An 18,631-nucleotide genomic window follows, 5' to 3' on the forward strand; every position below is an offset into this window, starting at 1 on the left:
CTCTGAATTTCTCAAAGCAGTTTTGTGATGATTTGTAAGAAGCAGGACTTAGCTACCCAGTTCTGAGATTAATCTACCTTCACTGCCATGGTGTATTTCAAAACAACTATGATCCCAGAACCTGAACTTTCTAAGAGGCCGAGCTGTCTAGTCATTGAGGAGGTAGTGAGTGACCTGTCACAGGAAGTGACAGGTGCAAGCAGAGCCATCTTTTAGAATGCTGGACTGGGGCCTCCTCTGGTGAGCAAGAAGAAGGAGCAGCAGAGTGGAGGGCCTTACAGACCCTAGAGCAGTGAAAGGAGGGATACCGGGCACCAAGAAGGGAGCTAGGCAGCTAGCCAAAGACAAACTTGATTCAACACGCTATTATGTGTCAAACATTCAGAGCTGTACCTGACACATAATATTAGCTTATTGTTATTATTGTGAATGAGTCACAGACTGAATAATGAAGGAGCTTAGAATTAATTATCTCCTCACTTCCACTCCTGGTAATGAAATAGATGGGGTAAACTGAGGTCTGGAGGGGCCTGTCATAGTCAGGGGCTGGACTGGGACTAGAACCTAGGCCTCTGCCTCCCAGGAGAGCTGCTGCACAAAGCCAGGCTATCACCTTCTTAGGTAGAGGGGAGAGCTCTAGATGGGCCTTTGCTGAGTCTTAAGAACCAAACTTTTTTCCACCTCACCTGGGCAGCTGAGGGTAAGGGGCAGTGGAATGAAAGCAAGACCTGAGCTAAGACCCTCAAGTGTCTCCCCGGAATAAGCTCAGGAATCATCCCCATGTCCAGTTACCCCCAACAAACAGCATTTTCTTAAGAAGGGCTTCCTCTGTTGTAATTAGGCTTAGGACTGTGTTTCTGCCCTGTTCCATAACACATTAGCTCCAGTAAACCACCCAGATTAAGGGGGTGAGAACAGCCAATGCCAGGTGACCTGAGCTGAAACAAGAAAAGAATCTTCCAAGAAGAGACTGAGCTCCCCGAAGGCAAGGGCCAGTCCTCTCCTCTCCTAGGGTCCTAGCCTTGCCCAGGAATTCTAGGTTCAGAATTCCCAGAGCCCTGGGAAAACCTTGGTGTCTCCACCCTGGAGAGCTGTGCCAGACATGACCATACCAGCCAGCACTCCATATGGCCTGGGACAAAAAGCTCTCCCTGCCCCATTCTGGCCCAGTTCCTTCCACAGCCTGCCCAGGAGCCATGTGGCAAACAGACCACAGATTCCCACCAGCACTGCTTTAGTTTGCCTCCTTTATTTTACCAAAAATAACAATAAAGTCTTCCCTCTGTTTCACAAAAATAGATTTTCCCCTTCTTCCCTCCCCACCCCACCCACCCACCTCATCCCCTTCTGCAATCAGCACCAGCCACAGCCTAGAATCCAACTTCCGATTCACAGTCCTCTCTAGGGGAATCTTTGACCACTGCCCCCTCACTCCAGAACCTTTGGCAAAGCTGCTGGCCCAGTGTGTTTCCCTTAGGAACTTCTCTGGAGGCAGCAGTCCAAGGTCTAGCTGGCTGGCTCCAAAGCCACATCTGCTTCCCCAGAAATCAGGCAGCTGCTGGGCTATGGAGAGGGCCATGATTTTGGACGCTTGGCTCAGCAGATAACCCCAGCAGACCTGAGGGAAAGTGGGTCACTTTGGCATTAGGCTAGAAATCCTTGCTCAAAGCAAGAACAGTTGTCCTGGAGATGGGCTGTCAAACCCTCTTTCCACATGCTTCTCATGTCCAGGTCCTGGGGTGAGAGTCAGGACCTTGGCTTCTATTCCAGTTCCACAAAGCTTTGTTGTGAGGCCTAGGAGAGTTTCTCCCTCCTCTCCTCCTGGCTTCAGTTTCCTCTTATGTACGTGGAGGATTCTGTGAGTGGGACTAGATGATCCTCAGGTCTTTTCTGGCTCTCCATCCTAGCCTCCCAGCACAGAGGCTCTGGGAAGGGAGGGCCCTGTTCCCTGACTCTACTTCCCCAGCTGTGGGTCTGGGCACAGGGCTGGGCATGGGGGTGCTGAGTAATGGAGTACTGAGTATATCCCAGTTTCTCTGTGAATAGCTAACCAACTGGAATGTCTCAGGATGGTTGGGAAGGAGGCAAATACTTGTAGGATGGGGGCTCTCCAAGCCCGGAAGAGTCCATTCACTAGCTATGTGGTCCTTAATGGGACCACAAGACTCCAGAGTTTCCCAATTCAAGTTCCACTAGATCCTTGGGTTGGACGATTATCCTATGCTGGGCTTCAGATCCTGGGAGCCAAGTCTATAGATTCTAGGAGCTAGATTGGAGCTCCTAGGGGACAATTTAAGCACCAGGGGACAATTGTGGACATGAAGGATCACCCCCAAACCCCAGGAGGCTGTCTATAATCAAGCCTATCTGGAGGTAGAGGACTGAGTGAAATACAGCTGATGGGCATCTCTGGCTGAGCAATCAGAACCTGTGTCTGCGGTGGACCGGGGATTTAGGTAACCAGGGAAAGACTCCCCTTTCTGCCTCCCCACAGCTCCCCAGAATTCATGCTGATGGAAGAAAGTAACCTAGAAGGTCAAACATAGAGCTGCATCCATCTATAACCACATTTTGAACATTTACATACACCGTCGGACACATCAAGTGGAGACAGTGAACTGTCATCACTCCTACAGTGGTCATGGTCTGATGGTCCCAATCCCTCCTCCCCACCCTCTCTCGTTCCTTTGTTTCTTTCATCAATTTATTTGCCTAACATTTATGAGGTCCTACTATGTGTCAGGGAGGGTGTAAGATGGCTAGCTTTCACAGACACACCCCACAGTCAAAATCACACACACACACACACACACACACACACACACACACACACACACACACACACAGTGCTCACTTACACACAGGCTGCTCTCTCTCTTGTACCTTGCTTGGCAGCACCTCAGCCACATCCACATTGCTCAGACAGGCTTGGGAACCACAACAGAAGGGTGAAGTATCACAGCAAAAACCATCTAGTCTACCCCACCCCTAGACCTCATGTTGGAGGTTTAGCTCCTCTTTTCCTTCTGTTTGCCCACATTTAAATTCTCCCCTTCTCCACTCACAAGCAGTTGGGGGACATGTGGGCAGACTCCTGAGAACCAGAAGTCCAGGGGCTTTGGGAGTGTGGAGGGGTCCCAGGGCCTTCAGGTTCCTCTGCCACCAGACTCCTGAGGGTCCCCTCCCCTAGCCACTCTATGTTCAGACGATCATCTGACGAGCAACAATGTCCAGGCCTGGGCTCAGTGACAGATCCGCTCTGTCATCTCCCTCTGCAGAGACACAAGGTTGGGGGGAGGGGAGTCAGTCAGAGCTCAACCTGCCAGGCAGCCCCTTCCCAAACCACAGGACCTGGTTGCTCTTCTACCTGAACCTGGCCCCTTCCCTCCCCCAACCCCAACTCCAAACTGCACATCTGGATTTGTAAACTGACACTTGAACAAATTCTCTGTTAAAATACAGAGTCACTGTTAAACGAATTGCCTTCCCCTAATTTATCCACTTGGGTATTGGATTTTCTTCAAGCAGGTAGCCTTTGGATCCGAAAACTCAGAGGCTAGCCATGGTGGTGGAGGGTAGTGGGGCTTGGTCTCACCAGTGGCTCCAGCTCCCGCTGGTCCACCAGGCTGAACTCGCGGATGAAGTAGTAGAAGTGCTTGTAGCAGGTGTTGACATGTGCCTCGGCCCCCATGCTGAGGATGCTGTCGAAGTGGTGGATGTAGACGTGGACAAAGACGCGAAAGAGGCGGGTCAGAATCTTGGTGCAGACCTGCTGGAAGTTCTTGGGAAAGGGAACTCCTAGGAGCAAAGGGATGGGCAGAAGTGGGGAGATCAGAATCCTATATGAAACCCTGCCCAGCCCTGCCTGCCCTCCCACATACTGGCAGCCTTTGCCCAGGATGGCCTCTTCCCTAGCACACTTCCCTGTGGGAGACAGAGATCGTGATTTGCTTTTCCCTATACTTCCATTTTTAATGAAGCACAAATCTGACTTTGCCTCTGTTTTGCTGAAATATCATCTTCCATGTTTTCCCATGACTCTGAGCAAGACTCTGCCACCTGGTTGGGGGTCACTGGCCAACCCTTCTTAGAGTATGATGGAAGAAAGTAATGCCCGAGCTCTCCATAGAAACCTATGCATCTGCAGGTGCTCTCACATGAACACCATTGGACATAATTTCAAGGGGAGTTCATCAAAAAACATGGGCCTTCATGATTGAGTCCTAACTTCCCAGCATGGTGCCTACTCAAGGCCTTTCATGGTCCTGACCTCCCTCTCCAGTCCCACCCTTACTCCTTCCTTTTTGCAACATTCACAATGTAGTCCCCAGAACCCTAATCCTGAGAGTTACTAAGGCTTCAAGAACTAGTTCAGATATCTCTCATTCCTTCAAATATTCAATAACACACTTCCATCCGTGAGCCAGGCCCCGTGCAGGCCCTTTGCACCTTCCGCCTGGTATGATAATGGGTGTGACAGTCATACTAGATGTGATAAAATGGAGGTGCATGAAGGTGGAGGTGCATGAAGGTGGAGCCACTTGCTCAAGGCCAAATAACTATTAATTAGTATAGACTGGAGGCAGGATTCAAACCCTTTCTGCACTGCACTGCAGCCACCCCTCTGAGAGAAATGTCACAGACTGCTCAAGAAGAGCTCCAGGACCTGTGAAAGACAGTTTCGAATAGTCCCCCGCCCCCCCCCCATGCTCAGGGCAGAGATCTTGGTGGCCATGCCCTCTTCTCTGCCATCCCAGGGTTAAGGCAAAGACACCTGGGGTCTCACAGGCCTGGGGGTTAAGGCTAGAAGGGAATAAGAGCCCGGACACAGGCCCACATTGGCCCACCCCGCTCCATAGATCTCTTCTCCTTCCTCACTGCTCTCAGGAAGGGTTGAGCCCTGCCTCGCCATGAGTCCTTCCAGGCCCAGCCGAGGTCTCTCAGGCTTGTTCTGCCCATCTAGACTTGGGGCCCAGGTCCCAAGGGACCTGAGCTGCAGTTCTGAATCCCTCCTGATTCAGTGCACTGTCCCTTTAGTGGCCTCAGTTTCCTCCTGTGTGAAATGAAGATACCCATTGTTGGGCATGATAGTACAGGAAATGACAGGTCACCAGCTGGGGAGGGGCCTCACGCACTGAATTGTGACTCAGTGCTCCGCATTCAGACTTCTCCCCTCTGGGCTTGACCACCCTGCCCCACCCGTCTCTGATTCCCAAAGCCTTAAGAGGGATGAAGGTGAGGCCATATGGGGGTGGGGCTGCTGTGATGAACAGCGTCATGCCAACAACCGCTTCTTGATGCCCTTGGGTGGGGAAGCAGCATCAGATTGACATCACTCATCGCCCCTACCCACCCTCATCCGCCCAGGCTGTCCGGCTGAGATAAGAAAAGGCTCCATGGCTTGGGCCTGACAAGGGAAAATTCTGCCCTCAGAGCCCTTAGAGGTGGAGAAATGGTTAGGCACACCCAATCCCCACCCCCTTCCCTTTCGGGGCCAGAAATCAGAGGGAACTCCCAGGAGGCTGCAAATCATGATCAGCCCCAGCAGGTACCAGCTAGGAGCACTTTGGGGCACCTCTTCTGGAAGGTTTCTGAGAATCACAGTGGCCTTGGCAGGCTGGTCCCTGGAAGGGCACTCAAGCTTTAGACAAGAAGAGCCCCAAACTGGGAGGCAGGCAGTCTGAGCTCAAGATGTCTGATCTTGACAAGCAGACATTGAACCTCTCTGAGCCTGTATCCTCTTCTACAAAAGTGGGATGCAAATTACACACAGACACACAGACACACACACACCCTCGGCAGACCAGCTATATCACACTAAATGCCTCGTCTGTGAAGGGGCTCCGGTAGCTCCCTCCTCCTGGCCAGGCAGGCCGGCACTCACCCACGCGGGTGGGAAAGACATCCTCATCGTTGATGAGGCCCTCGATCCAGTCCATGAGCAAGGCCATGTAGCGCGGCGCCGAGAGCTTGGCCGGCCGCCGGTACTGGTGCTCGTCCTGCCAGCGGTACTCGTAGCGGGGCCCTCCGGCCATCACCGGGCAGCTGGTCTCGCTGCAGCGCTCGGCCATGGTGCCGTAGATGAGGTTGATGCGGTTGAAGAAGTCCACCACGTGCACGGCGATCCAGTCGTCGATGTTCTCGCCCGGCGGCAGCCTCACCACGCTGCGCAGGTCCAGGCCAGACTTCAGGGACGCCTGTGCCTTCTTATACAGCTCAAAGCGCTGCGTGCCCGGCTCGAAGCGCTTTCGCGGCCGGAACGTCTTGTCCTTGGCGAACACCTGCTTCAGGCACAGGGCCATAGCCAGGTTGGGCTGAGGGACGGGTGTCCAGGGGAAGGACCTGCAGATGTCCTGCCAGAGCCAAGGGCATGGAAGAGCATGGTGGTCAGGTCCCTACCAAATGTGCTTTGACTTCCCAGCACATCATTCCCTCTCACCGCTCAGCTTTTGCAAAGCCCACCTCAGGGGCCTCTGCCCCGATTATAAATCCTCCTCACCCCCTCGGTCCAATGCTCCTGCCCTATTTCCAGGCTGCTCTGTCTCCCCCTGCCAAGCGCCACAGCGTGTTCCCTGTCCACGTTCATTACATCTCACAGAGGGCTGGGCCTCGGTCCCAAACAGGTGCTCCTCAGACTTGCTGTTGACCATCAGAGAGGTGGCAGAGGCTTCCTGCGGGCCCTCCAGGAGGCAGGAGCATGGACAAGATGACCTCTGGGGGCCCCACAGGCCACCTGGTGCAGCGTGGGAGAGCCTGGCTGCATTGTGCTGGGGGTAGGGGGAGGGTCCCCGCCTTCAGCTTCCTCTGGCATATCTTGTAGTCCATCCGGCCACCGGGGATTCCCAGGGAGCCCGAGGGACTTTTCTACCAAAAATGTCCTTTCCTTTTATTACCCTGAAAGAGGAAAGGCCCTCATATAGCCAGCTGGGCGGCCTGTGAATGTGGCAACAGGCGATGGAGAAGGGGGGGAGATAGCAGGTCTAGAAGGGCACTACTTCCTCCAACAGCAGCTGGAGATCCTTCCCCCCTGCAAGCCAGCCTCCTCCAGCCAGAAACCCCAACAGGGCCCTCCCCCTGCACATGATAGCAGTATACATTCCTTGAGCACCCACTATGTGCTGGGAACTGGGAGGTAGGAATGCATTTGGATCCACCTAGCTGGGCCCATCTAGAAATCAGATGAATATGCTTTGCCTTTTAGAACTGAAGAACCCAAGACTCAGAACAGGCTTTGGGGACAGCAATCGGAGTTCTGAGCTTGCAGGCAAAAGTCCTAGGCTCTAGGCACAGCACCACCGTGACTGTAGCAGGCATGGACTTGGCCCATGCAACTTCCTGGGTCATTCCGATATAATCCAGGTTTCTGTGACTCTCAAGGTAGACTCTCACCTCCTCTGTGAGTGTGTGAGCTCTTGGGAAATGCAGACCCAGGTACCTACTGAGATGAATTTAGCCACAAACTGAGCACTAACCCTGACCCTAGACTGAGCACTAAGGCTGAGTATAGGCCAAGCACTGAGCTCTGGCTCCAGACTGAACTCTGACCTGGCCTTTACCCTGGTCAATGAGGGTGCTGACTCTAGCCTTAGACTGAGGCTTGACTATAGCTACAAACAAAATCTGGCCTTGCCTTAACCTCAGAGCTGACATTGGAGCATTTTCCTTTCTCGTGCCTCTAGTAATGCTGGGACAGGATTGGGGAAGGAGGATGGGAACAAGGTGACACTGGATATAACCAAAGGCACAGTAAATATGGGTTAGGGGAGGTGTCATGTCAGGCAATAAGTCAAGCTAGTGGAGAAGTTCAGAATAGGGGTTCCTTGTTGTACCCACAACAGGCAGGCAAAGCGGGGGCAGTCAAATAAAATGAGAAGCACTTGGAGAGTAGGGGTAGGTCTCCCAGAAGGATCTTGTCTTGAAAAAAAACCTCAGAGATATGGTAGGTCATCTCATCCATCCCCTGCCCCTGGCCTTCTCACCCAAAGAAGTCCCCAGTGTGGGACCTTAGCTTCCTGACCCAAGAGCAGGCGACTTCCAATGTTTCACTTGCTACCTGCATTCTAAACTCGGGCATGTGCTTCCAAAATCTCCCACACTGCAATTAGGTGGGGTTCCTGGGCTCTTTACCTTCACCCAGCTCCCTTTACTGACTATTGCCAAAGACCCTCACCCTGGCATTCAACACCTTACCCTACTTTTTCTGCCCCACCTCCCTACCCCACCCACCCTGGGCTTCTTGCTGATCCCTGAACATGCTCCCTACTCCTGTCTCTGAGTTTTCTTACACTAGTCCCTTTGCCTGACTACAGATGGTCAGGTTGAAGGCTACCTCCTCCCACAACTCCCTCTACTAAACCCAGTTCTCTTTCTCCTTCAGTGGAGGCTGCTCTTTGGCCACTGCTGTCTCCACACCAGCAAAAGGAGGTGATCTGTGCCCCCGCCCAGCCGTGCCTAGGTCAGGGCCTGGTACAGAGTCAATGCTCAGGCTTTAAGGAAAGCTTAGAATCAAGAATCTTAGGGTTAAAATAGCCCTGAGAAATCAACTGGCCCAATCCACTTCTTGTACACATGGGGAGTCTGAGGCCCAGAAAGGGTACTTGAGGAGCTTGTGTTCACATAGCAAGTTATAGGCAGAGGATCTCCAATGGTAGAACTGGGAACTGGGATAAGATGGGGCTCATCCCAAGACAAGGATAAAAGGCCATTTTCCTATACTGGCTGCACTAGCTGGTCGCTGGTCTGGTGGAGATAAGGGGAAAGGAGGGGAGTGGAGGGAGAGGGGAAGCATCTTCCCACCAATTAGACCAACCTAATTCCTACTCCAACACACTGAGTCTCCCCCATTGCCCCCACAGCAACTTGGGTGTCCGGACCAGTGAGCTAGAGTCTCACCTCCTGCTGTAGAATTTCAAGGCCTGGGTCTTTCCCCAGAAAAATGTAAGCTTGCCAGTGGGAGGATGGATAGGTGCCCCTATCCATGCCACTTGTTTCGCTTCACTTCCCACTCCATGCCCGTCCTGAGTTTCTGTCCCTCACAGAACCTTTGTTCCCTCCCTGAACCAAGGCCATTGCCCCTCTTAGCCCAAATTTCCTAAGTCTGTGTCCTTTTACTCCTAAAGTGGTCAGTGATGGCTCACACCCTGGGTGGGCATCTGGGCTTCCCAAATGAAGACCGCAGAGTAACGCTCCCTGTTTCTGACACTTAGCCCCCCGCCAGGGCCACACCTACAGTTCCTCAGGCTGGCCCCCGTTTGAACCTAGAATCCAGGCTAGAGCTGCGGGACGCGCGGGCGGGGGGGCCCTGACCCTGGGCCCTGACCTAGGCACGGCTGGGCGGGGGCACAGGTCACCTCCTTTTGCTGGTGTGATGACAGCAGTGGCCAAAGAGCATCCTCCATTCAAGGAGAAAGAGAAAAGCGGAGGCGGGGATTCCGTGCTCCGTACAGAGTCTGCACAGTCCCCGCCACGCTCCGCCACCCAAGCCCACCCTTTGCCCTCCGTCCCCCGCCACCCCTCTCGAGCCCAGCCGCCTGGGCAGGTCGTAGGACCCAGGGGTGCAGGCCTGACATTTCCGCTCCTGAAGACACGCCCCCCTCAAACACTGCCCCCCCCCCCCCCCCCCCCGACTTTCGCTGCTCTAACCCCGGACCGAAGACTGTGGCCAGCCTGCCTTGGGGCAGAGGTCGCCTCGGGACCGTGCCCCGCCGGGCAGCCGAAGAAATGAAAGTGGAAGCAAGGCCGGGTGGTGCTCGCGGCGGGGCGCGGGGCTCACCACGGGTCAGCCTCGGGGGCTAGTGCGAGTCCTCCCCGGCCGCGGGTCACATCGCCGACGCGCTGGGTCGCCTCCTTTCGCCGGTGCTCCCGCTCCGGGGCTCTCGCGCCCGTCCACCGGCCAGCCCAGCCGGGCCGAGGTCGCCCTGTCTCCCCCGAGGCGACGCAGCCCCGCCCCGGCCTCCCGGCCCCGCCACGCCGCGGCCAAGGGGCGGGGAAGGGGCGGGGAGTGGGGACCCTCCCCTCCTCCCCAAAGCACTGACACACTTCCCTGTCGCCTTTCCGGAAGGTCCCTATCGTGCTCCCGTAGCGCAAACTCAGTGTCTGCTTGGACACCAAAGAGGCAGCCTCAGCTTTCTCTGCTGTAAAATGGGGACAAGGTCAGCTTCTGTCTGGAGCAGAAACAAAAGCGCTGCTAGATAATAAGGGTGGTTTTCTTGCTTTCCCAGAATCGTGTGTGTTTCACTTTTGCCTGAACTCAATAAGGGATCAGTGCTGCCCCACACACTTCCATACCCTCAGCTCTTGGCACAGTGCCTGGCACACAGCAAGCACTTAATACCCATTTGTGGAATGAATGAATGCCTTGGGACGCAGGAGTGAGTCCCTCACCCAAGGACTGGCCCTGAAGAGTGCTCAGATCAGACTTTCACCATCCCCACCAGGGCTGGGGTCCTTGCTCAGACTGGGCTGATTCTCCTCACTCCTTACCTGAAGTCACCCCATTTCCTAGCGCCAGACATTTGTTCTAGCTGTTCCCATTTGGAATATCTTCTTTCCCTCCTTCCTTCCAACCAAATCCAAGCTCTTCAGGACCTGATCTGTTCTTCCTACTTTTCTATCTGGGTTCTTCCCCTGAGGGCAGACAGATATCCCACACTAGCACCCAATTACAAGTGGGCCCAGGCCCAGGTGGCTGTCTTGGGATGGGAGGGAAGGTTGGAGGCCTTCTAGAGTGGGAGGGCCAAGGCAGACAGATGGGCTGCAGAAGTCACCTTGGGGGGGGTGTGGGGGGGGTGAGGAGGTGAACAGCAGGAGCAGGGGAGAGCTGGTGGCTCGAGGAAGGAATTTACTGTGGCACAGATGCTTACTGGGCTTCCCTTACGTCTAGATCTTCTGCTTGCTTGATGGTATGGGAACATGCTGGATCCTGAAGAATTCCAGCTCATAGAACTGAAGATTCTTTCTTTTGTTGAGCACCGATTTTTGCCCCAGTCTAAAGTTCATTTGCTGTACCTCCTGCTGGTTTTCCTGCTGTGTGGTTCCTTAACTCTACCTCAAACCCCTATAAATGTTTGCATGCTCTAGTATATGCAGAAGAGATTCAAATCTAGTCCTTCATCTGTTTGATACCCTAACCAATCCCCTTTACTAAGCATGATTCTGCACTGAGAGCAGGGCGTCAGGTGTTGAAGCTGCTTCAGTCCCTGACCTCAGCTGACAACAGGTCAGCAAGGGGAACAACACACAGAGATAACGCAAGGTCAGAGTTCAGTCATCCAGAAGCGAGAACATCGTTACAGACTGATGGGGAGCACTTTGTGAGAGGGGGTTAACTGCAGGAAACACGTGGAACACTCAAATTGGGCACTTTGAGGAGAGTTTAAAGAAGGCACTATTTAGAGGTGTAGTCAGGGTATAGAGAAACCACATGGATAGTGTATCACCAAAGGGCTAGCAAGAGCAGCCCTTCGATGTCCACTCTAGGCTGAAGTTGCCACCCCTAGCTGAAGGGGTGCTGGGAGGAAGTGGTCAAAGTGGGACCAATGAGGAGGGGGCTACTGTGGCTTAAGCTTGAGGGGCATACCCAGCCCACAGCAATAATACTGCAAAGGACTGGGAGTCTAAAGGGGCTTCCCCACCTCCCTTCCCCTGATTTCTGGCCAGGTTTCCCTACTGGCCAACTCCTACTCTTGAAGCCAAGGGCAGGGAACCTGTTGAGTCAGCCCACAGAGGTTAGCCTCTTGGAGCTGGGTAGAGGAGGGTGGAGAATATATCTGGGTGGAAGGTAGTTGGGATGTGGGCTTAGGGGCTTTGGCTTACAGAGGAAGCAGAAACTGCTTTGTGCTTTCCTTATCATTCAGTTCTAAATATTTCAGAATTTCATTGTCATTTCCTCTTTAACCCATAGATGACTTAGAAGTGTGTTTTTTAGTTTCTCAGCCTATGAGAGGTTTATGTTTCTCGTGTTGACTTCTAATTATATTGCGTTGTGGTTGGAGATCATGGTCTGTAAGATTCTTTGGAATGTGATGTGACTCCTTCTGTGGCTTTGTACATGGTCATTTGCTGTACCTCCAGCTGGGTTTTATAGGTTGGGCAGGAATTTGCCTGGTGAAGAGTGAAAAGTACAGAATCTTACATTGTAGGAATTATAGTTGGTCCACTTAGAAGGAACTTCAGAAGTTGCCAGCTCACCCACAGAGCCCTGGTATTTGCCCATTACTAGCTGGCAGGTTGAAGGGTTGGGAGAAGACAGAGATAGACCAGATCTCTTAAATACCTGTACCTGCTTCCTGTGGCTCTCAGTCTGGGCTAGAGAGACTGTATTCTTACAGGAGGCTCTGCTGGGCCTGAGAAGATCTACCTTTGAGAACAAGGTCGTGGCTTTACAATGTATTTGCTGTGTGAACTTGGGTTACCCCTGTCCTCCCTGATGGCATGCTGTAACTCTATAGCACTGCAACCTACACAGAATAGGCCACTGTGTCCTGTGTATGATAAGTGGCTCAAATAAGGCCATGTCTCTGAAGCTTGGTTGGAGCTATTGAGAACCTAGTTGAGGACGTACCCTTCTCCACTGTACAGTCCAAGAACATGGCTCCTTGATGGGAGGTCCAAGTGGCAGGGGCTGGTATCCAGACCTGGGTTCCTGCTTTGCCCTATGTCTCTAGGAAAGCCTCTGACCCTCTTTGGGCCTCAACTTTCCCCATCCACACCACAAAAGCATCTTCCAGCCATACCATTCCAAGTACCTTGTCAGGATCAGCTCCCTGCTCTTGCCCCTGTGGGCCTGTACCCAGTGACTCCACTGATACAGAAGAGCCTCTCCCTGGGAACTTCCCAGCCCCTTTTATGCCAGGAAAGTTTCCCCATCCCCATACTCTTCTCAGAATGAGCTACAGCACTCCCAGAGCACCCCACCAGGCTTCTGGAAACTCCTATAGCTGGATGGGGCCCACCTTCTTCTCAATCTCCCAAGAAAAAGTTTCTATTTCAGTTTCTGCCTTTTCCTGCCCAGGAGGCAGTATCTCTCATCCTGGCATATTTAGAAAAAAAGCAAAGAATAGCCTCATTGCAATAAGAGGAACTGAGGTTAGACTTCCTTTAGTTTGAAAGACAATGTTGAAAAGAATGTACATTAAAATTCTGTGTGATCTTGGACAAGGCATTTGTCCTCTCTGAGCCTGTTTCCCCTTCTGTAAGATGGAAACAATACGTGTCCCACAGAAGAGTTGTGAGGATCAGCAGAAGGCTGAAGTTAGTCGTTTTGGGGTGCTGCCTTTAAGTACCCAGCAGGCTTTTGTGTGGAAGAGGGATTGCCCTGTGGTCCTGGAAGACAAGGGGCAGAGACCCAGGACAACGTGAGGGGACACGCAACACATCAGGGCTGTCCAACCACGTTGCCTGGATGGCTGTACTCACTTCTCGGGGCGGGGTTGGGGGGAATATGCAAGCAAAGGTGGCACAGCTCACTGTGACATGGGCTTCAGAGGGTTTCAGTCCCTCTGAAGAGCAGGAGGGCCCTCTTGACCCTGAGAACTTCAAACTCAAGTGTTCTGTGCTCCAAGGTCCGTCTTCCCTTCCAGCTCCCTGCCTACCCCTTGAGTTGGAGGCATAACCCTCACCTCTCCGGGTCTCAGGACTTCCATCTTGGGAAGGAAACCTCTGGAGGCTGTGGTGGAAGCCTGGTGTGCATAAGGGCCTTAGGATAATTCCATAATACGCTACCCAATATGACCTGACCTCCAACATAGCCCTGGTAGGCATTATCCTCTACCAGATGCATGCCCTCCAACCGCTTGGGTTAGTTCTCAGCTCAGGGGTGTCTCAGGAGTGGAGGTGATAGTGGGGGTTGGGGGGAGCTGGGGGGCAGGGGGTGGCGGCAGTTTTGCGAGTGTCCCAGGCTCAGCCTTCACGGAACCCACCATGAAGCCTGCACAGGAAGTTCTGTCCAACCCTACCTCCTCTGCCACTGTGGTGCCTCACTTTCAGCCTCTGGGGCTGCCTGCCTGGAGCAGCACCCCAGTTCAAACCCTCCTCAGACTACCGCAGTCCCCAGGGCACTTTCTTCCTTCCTCTCTACAGCATCCTTTCTCCAAGTGTTTTCAGTAACACCTGCCCTAGAGTCACCAGTGGGGGTGGGGCTCCTTATAGAGTGCCATCTGATTCTGACCAAGCCTGGAGATCTATCAAATACAGGAAGGACTGGGAATAGAGGGACAAGTGAATGACACTATGGGGATGAAATCAGTAAAATCCAGAATGACAAAAACTCTATAGGACAGATTCTTAACACATAAATGTCAACAAAACAAAAGAGATGAGGGAAAACCTGTAAGTTAAAAGTGCCTTAATATGGAATACTATTCAGCAAAAACACAAACCGGCTATTAACACTTATAACAACTTGGATGCATTTCAAAGGCATTGTGCCAAGTGAAAAAATTCAATCTTAAGAGAGTACATACTGTATGATTTCATTAAACACATTCTCAAATGACAAAATTATAGTGATGGAGAGCAGATCAGTGGTTGCCAGGAGTTAGGGTTGAGGAGGAGAGTTTGACTAAAAGGCATATGTAAGCACAAGGGGCTTTCTTCTCTGGGTGATAGCATCCTGATTGTGGTTCCACACACCTATACATGTAACAAAATTTCATAGGACTATAAACAAAAGGAAAAAATAAAGAATGAGTGCATATAAAAATTGCCAAATCCAAATAAAGTCTATAGTTTGATTTGTATTGTATGCATGTCAGTTGCATGGTTTTGATAATTATATTATGGTTATTATATGTTACCGCTGGAGGAAGCTGAGTGAAGGGTACCTGGGAACTCTGTATTATTTTTACAACTTCTATGTGAGCCTAAAATTATTTAAAAATAAAAGTTAAAAAAAGGTTTCAGAAATATCTAGTTGTAAGGTGTGGATCTCATTCGGATCCTCATTTTTGTTCCTGATTGAACAAAACTGTAAAAAAAAAAATTATAGGATAATTGGGGAAATTTGAATATGACTGCATGTTTGATAATATTAAGAAATTACTGTTAATTAATTTAGGAATGTTTTGTTTTTTTAAAAGTACTTATCCTTTAGAAATATAAGCAGAGGTATGTATGGATAAAACAATATGACGTCTGGGAAAGTGGGTGGGGATCTAAATGAAACCAGATTGTCATGTGTTGAAAAATTTTTGTTGGGTACTAGGGACTTGGGGTTCATTATACTATTGGTTTTACTTTAGCATATGTTTGAAAATGTCAACAATAAAATGTTTCAAAAAGGAAACACAAAAGGCAGGGCCTCTCTTTATAGAGATTTTATTTCAGTATCTTTGGGATGGGCACAGGAAGCTGCTGGTTAAGCAAGGTCCCCAGTGATATTTATACAGAAGACTAAGGTTTGGGAATCTCTGCTGTAGACTGAATATTTGTGTCCCCCTAAATTCATATTGAAACCTAATCCCCTGTACAATGGTATTTGGAGGTGGGGCCTTTGGGAGGTGATGGGATTAGTGCTCTCATAAAAGAGGCCTCGGAGAGCTCCCTTCCCTTTCTGCCATGTGATGACAGAGCTAGAAGATGGCCCTTCTATGAACCAGAAAGCAGGTCCTCACCAGACACTGAACCTGTGTGCGCCTTGATATTGGACTTCCTAGCCTCCAGAACTGTGAAAAATAAATTTCTGTTGTTTATATCACCTGTCTATGGTATTCTGTTATAGCAACCCGAATAGACTAAGGCAACCTCTTTCTGGTCCCCATATTACTTGTGGGGTGAGGTAAAAATGGGGGACCTCCCAGAGGGCCAGGGTGATGTCTTCTACTAATAGTAGTAGTAAATTAATATAGATTTTAACATCTTAGAGAGACAGCATGGTTGGGTGGAAACAGCACATCTGTTTCATTCATTCATTCCATAAGTATTTACTGAGGACTCATTAGATGTCAGGCACTATATTTGGGCTAGGAGCAGACCTTGCCCTTGCTTTGTGGGTGATGACAAAGGTCTCAGTCTTTTGAGGAACTTTCACCAGGCCCCAGTGTCCCACTTTATAGCTCCTTAGACTGCAGATGATCATTAAAGAGCAACAGGTCACGGAGGGGTGGCTTTTAAAGGGGAAGGGTCCTTGGCAATCAAGATCTAATCTCCTCAAGTGTTTCAAGTCAGGTACTGTGGTCTACAAAGATTTGCATCCCCCACAGTACTAGTAGTGTTCTTTTTTAATTTTATTTTAAAATATTTTTATTGATTTTTAGAGAGAGGGAGATGGCGAGAAACATTGATCAGCTGCCTCCTGCACGCTCCCTACTGGGGAGCGAGCCCTCAACCTGGGCATGTGCCCTGACCAGGAATAGAACCGGCAACCTTTCTGCAACCTTTTGGTGCACGGGACGATGCCCAACCAAGCCACACTGGCCAGGGCTCCGGTGTGTTCTTCAACCCTTCTTGCCCCTCTTCTGAGATGGCACTGGTCAGTTTGCCTCATATTGTAATTATTCATGTCAGTGTCTCCCTTGCTGAACTTCAAGCTCCTCAAGGGCAAGGACTGGACCTTTAAATCTGGGCCCAGAAGCAAGCACGCTGAGCTTAGCCTGCTTCAGGGCCTCAGCACTTGCTGTTCTCTTTACCTGGTACTTTTCTTCAACTCAAGTATCAGCTGTCACTTCTGCAAAGATGGCTCTCCTGACCATGAAGTTATTGCCTCCACTCCACATTCTAGCACATTATTTTATTTTCGCGGCACTATCAGTATCTGAAATAACCTGTTATTCATTTGTCTTCTTCACAAGCGTATAAACTCCATGACAACAGGGTCTTATTTTTCCTGCTTATTGCTTTATTCCCCAGCTACCTATACCTGTGCTTGGCATAAAACAGGTGCCCACTAAATATTAATGAATGCTGAGTCAGTGCTAAATCAAAGGACTGGGGAAGGAGGCATTTGTACCTCTTCTCCAAGGCGGAACAAAAGGTCAGTATTATGGAGACTGAAACAAACAAAAGAACATGTGGCTACTGCTTCCAAACTGGTTGGAGAAGAAAGAAGTAGCAGCATAAACCTCTTGAGAACAAGACAAGGCAAACTATGACGAGGTGCTAGATGTGGGGCCCAGAATCAGAGGCCAGAGAGACACAGCGGTGGCTGGAACAGAGCTTGAGAGCAGGGATGATCCTACCCATCCTCTGTGTGAGCACCTAGTGTGACTGGCGGAGCAGGTGCTCTGTGAGCAACTACTGAATGGTACTGAGCAGACAGCCCAGCAGACCGGTGACTTACAGAGACTTTGTGTATAATTTGGTTCCTTGGATTACGAATATTCCTACTCAGTAAGTTCTCGATCTAAGTGTGTTAAGAGATTCTCTTAAATTCAGAGTATTTAAATATAGGTACACACACAAGATAACATTTTGGCTAAAATCCATGTCAGTCATTTATTCAACAAACGTCTTCTATGTTCCAGGCCATGTCCTTGGCACTGGGAATGGAGATAAAGCCTGGCCCTCAAGGAGCTCACAGTCTTAGTGAGGGCAAAAGATACATAAATAAATAAATATAATTTATGCAAAGGGAACCACTACAGGAGGCAAAGGACAGAGGAATCCAATTCTACAGTTAATGTCCATAGGAAAGGAAGACCTGGCATTTTTTGTGAAGAACGCATAAGGCCAGGTTCTCAAAGTGTGGCTGGTGAATTACCTACATCTAAATAATATGGAGCACATATTAAAGTGCAGATTCCCAGCACAAAATCTCTGCAAAGATTATGATTCAGCAGGCTGAGTTTTGGGACTTGGGAATCTGCATTTTGAAGTGCTCAAGGTAATTCTGCTTCCACTTAAAGCTTGAGAACCTGAAAGATAAGGTTTGCTTGTTCAACTGGAATGAAGAATGATCTGCACATCTGAAATGTTAATTTGTGCTGGTCTTTAATGACAGGCAGGGGAAGTAGACAAGAGAAAGGGAGGTGACATTAAGCAAGTCTACCTTAGTCTATAAATTAATTTAATTCTCACAATAATCCTATGAGGTAGATATTATTGTTATCATCCTTATTTTACAGATGAAGAAGCAGAATTATAGTTTAAGTCATTTCTTCAATATTATAGAGCTAATGAATTGCAACACTGACATCTGAACTCATTTAACTCTAAAGCCTGTCCACTTTCTATAACACCATTTTGCTCCAGCAGACAAATTTACTGACTAATGTTACAATGTTCTTTTAGTTCTTTGCCAGATCTTGCTAGGTAAATATAAAGAACAGCCAGATGGTCCTTTGATCACGTCTAATGTAACTATCCATGGACAAAGCCTTCCTTGGCAAGAGGGGATATAGGGTAAAGATGGGAGGAACAGTAAAATGAGCAGCCAGTCCTTATTTCTTTCCCCATCATTTTCTCACCCTCTGGTGGAGGTGTTATGAAAATGTTTTAAGGCTAGGAACTGGCCAGATGGGAAAACAAACATAACTGGATACCCACAATAGCAACTCCAACAGATACTAAAGATTCCTGGGACTCAAAACATCCAGATCTGAGTTTCTCAAAATGTGAACTGTCAGGACCAGAGGAAGGTCCAGAATTTGCGTTAGCAAACAGCTCAGTCATTAGAGAAATTGTGAAAGGCTTGCTA

The 18,631-nt window shown here is 50.2% G+C and overlaps 1 protein-coding gene across 2 annotated transcripts; it reads right to left on the reverse strand.

Annotated features, from left to right (window-relative positions):
- Positions 1-1,231: 1,231 nt before the first annotated feature.
- MOB3C (MOB kinase activator 3C) lies at positions 1,232-9,955 on the reverse strand. 2 transcript variants are annotated; one of them, XM_081145089.1, is made up of 4 exons: positions 9,773-9,955; positions 5,885-6,353; positions 3,596-3,798; positions 1,232-3,272 (listed from the first exon to the last, which is right to left on the reverse strand). In XM_081145089.1, exons 2-4 carry the CDS (start codon positions 6,300-6,302, stop codon positions 3,243-3,245), a joined length of 651 nt encoding a protein of 216 aa, XP_081001215.1. In that variant the 5' UTR covers positions 6,303-6,353; positions 9,773-9,955; the 3' UTR covers positions 1,232-3,242. The 2 variants fall into 2 exon arrangements, with proteins under 2 accessions (XP_081001215.1, XP_081001214.1); XM_081145088.1 differs by lacking the exon at positions 1,232-3,272 and having other exon boundaries at positions 3,542-3,798; positions 9,773-9,862.
- Positions 9,956-18,631: the final 8,676 nt, after the last annotated feature.

This window comes from Miniopterus schreibersii, assembly GCF_964146895.1.
Source record: "Miniopterus schreibersii genome assembly, chromosome: 8".
Classification (NCBI taxonomy): Eukaryota; Metazoa; Chordata; class Mammalia; order Chiroptera; family Miniopteridae; genus Miniopterus; species Miniopterus schreibersii.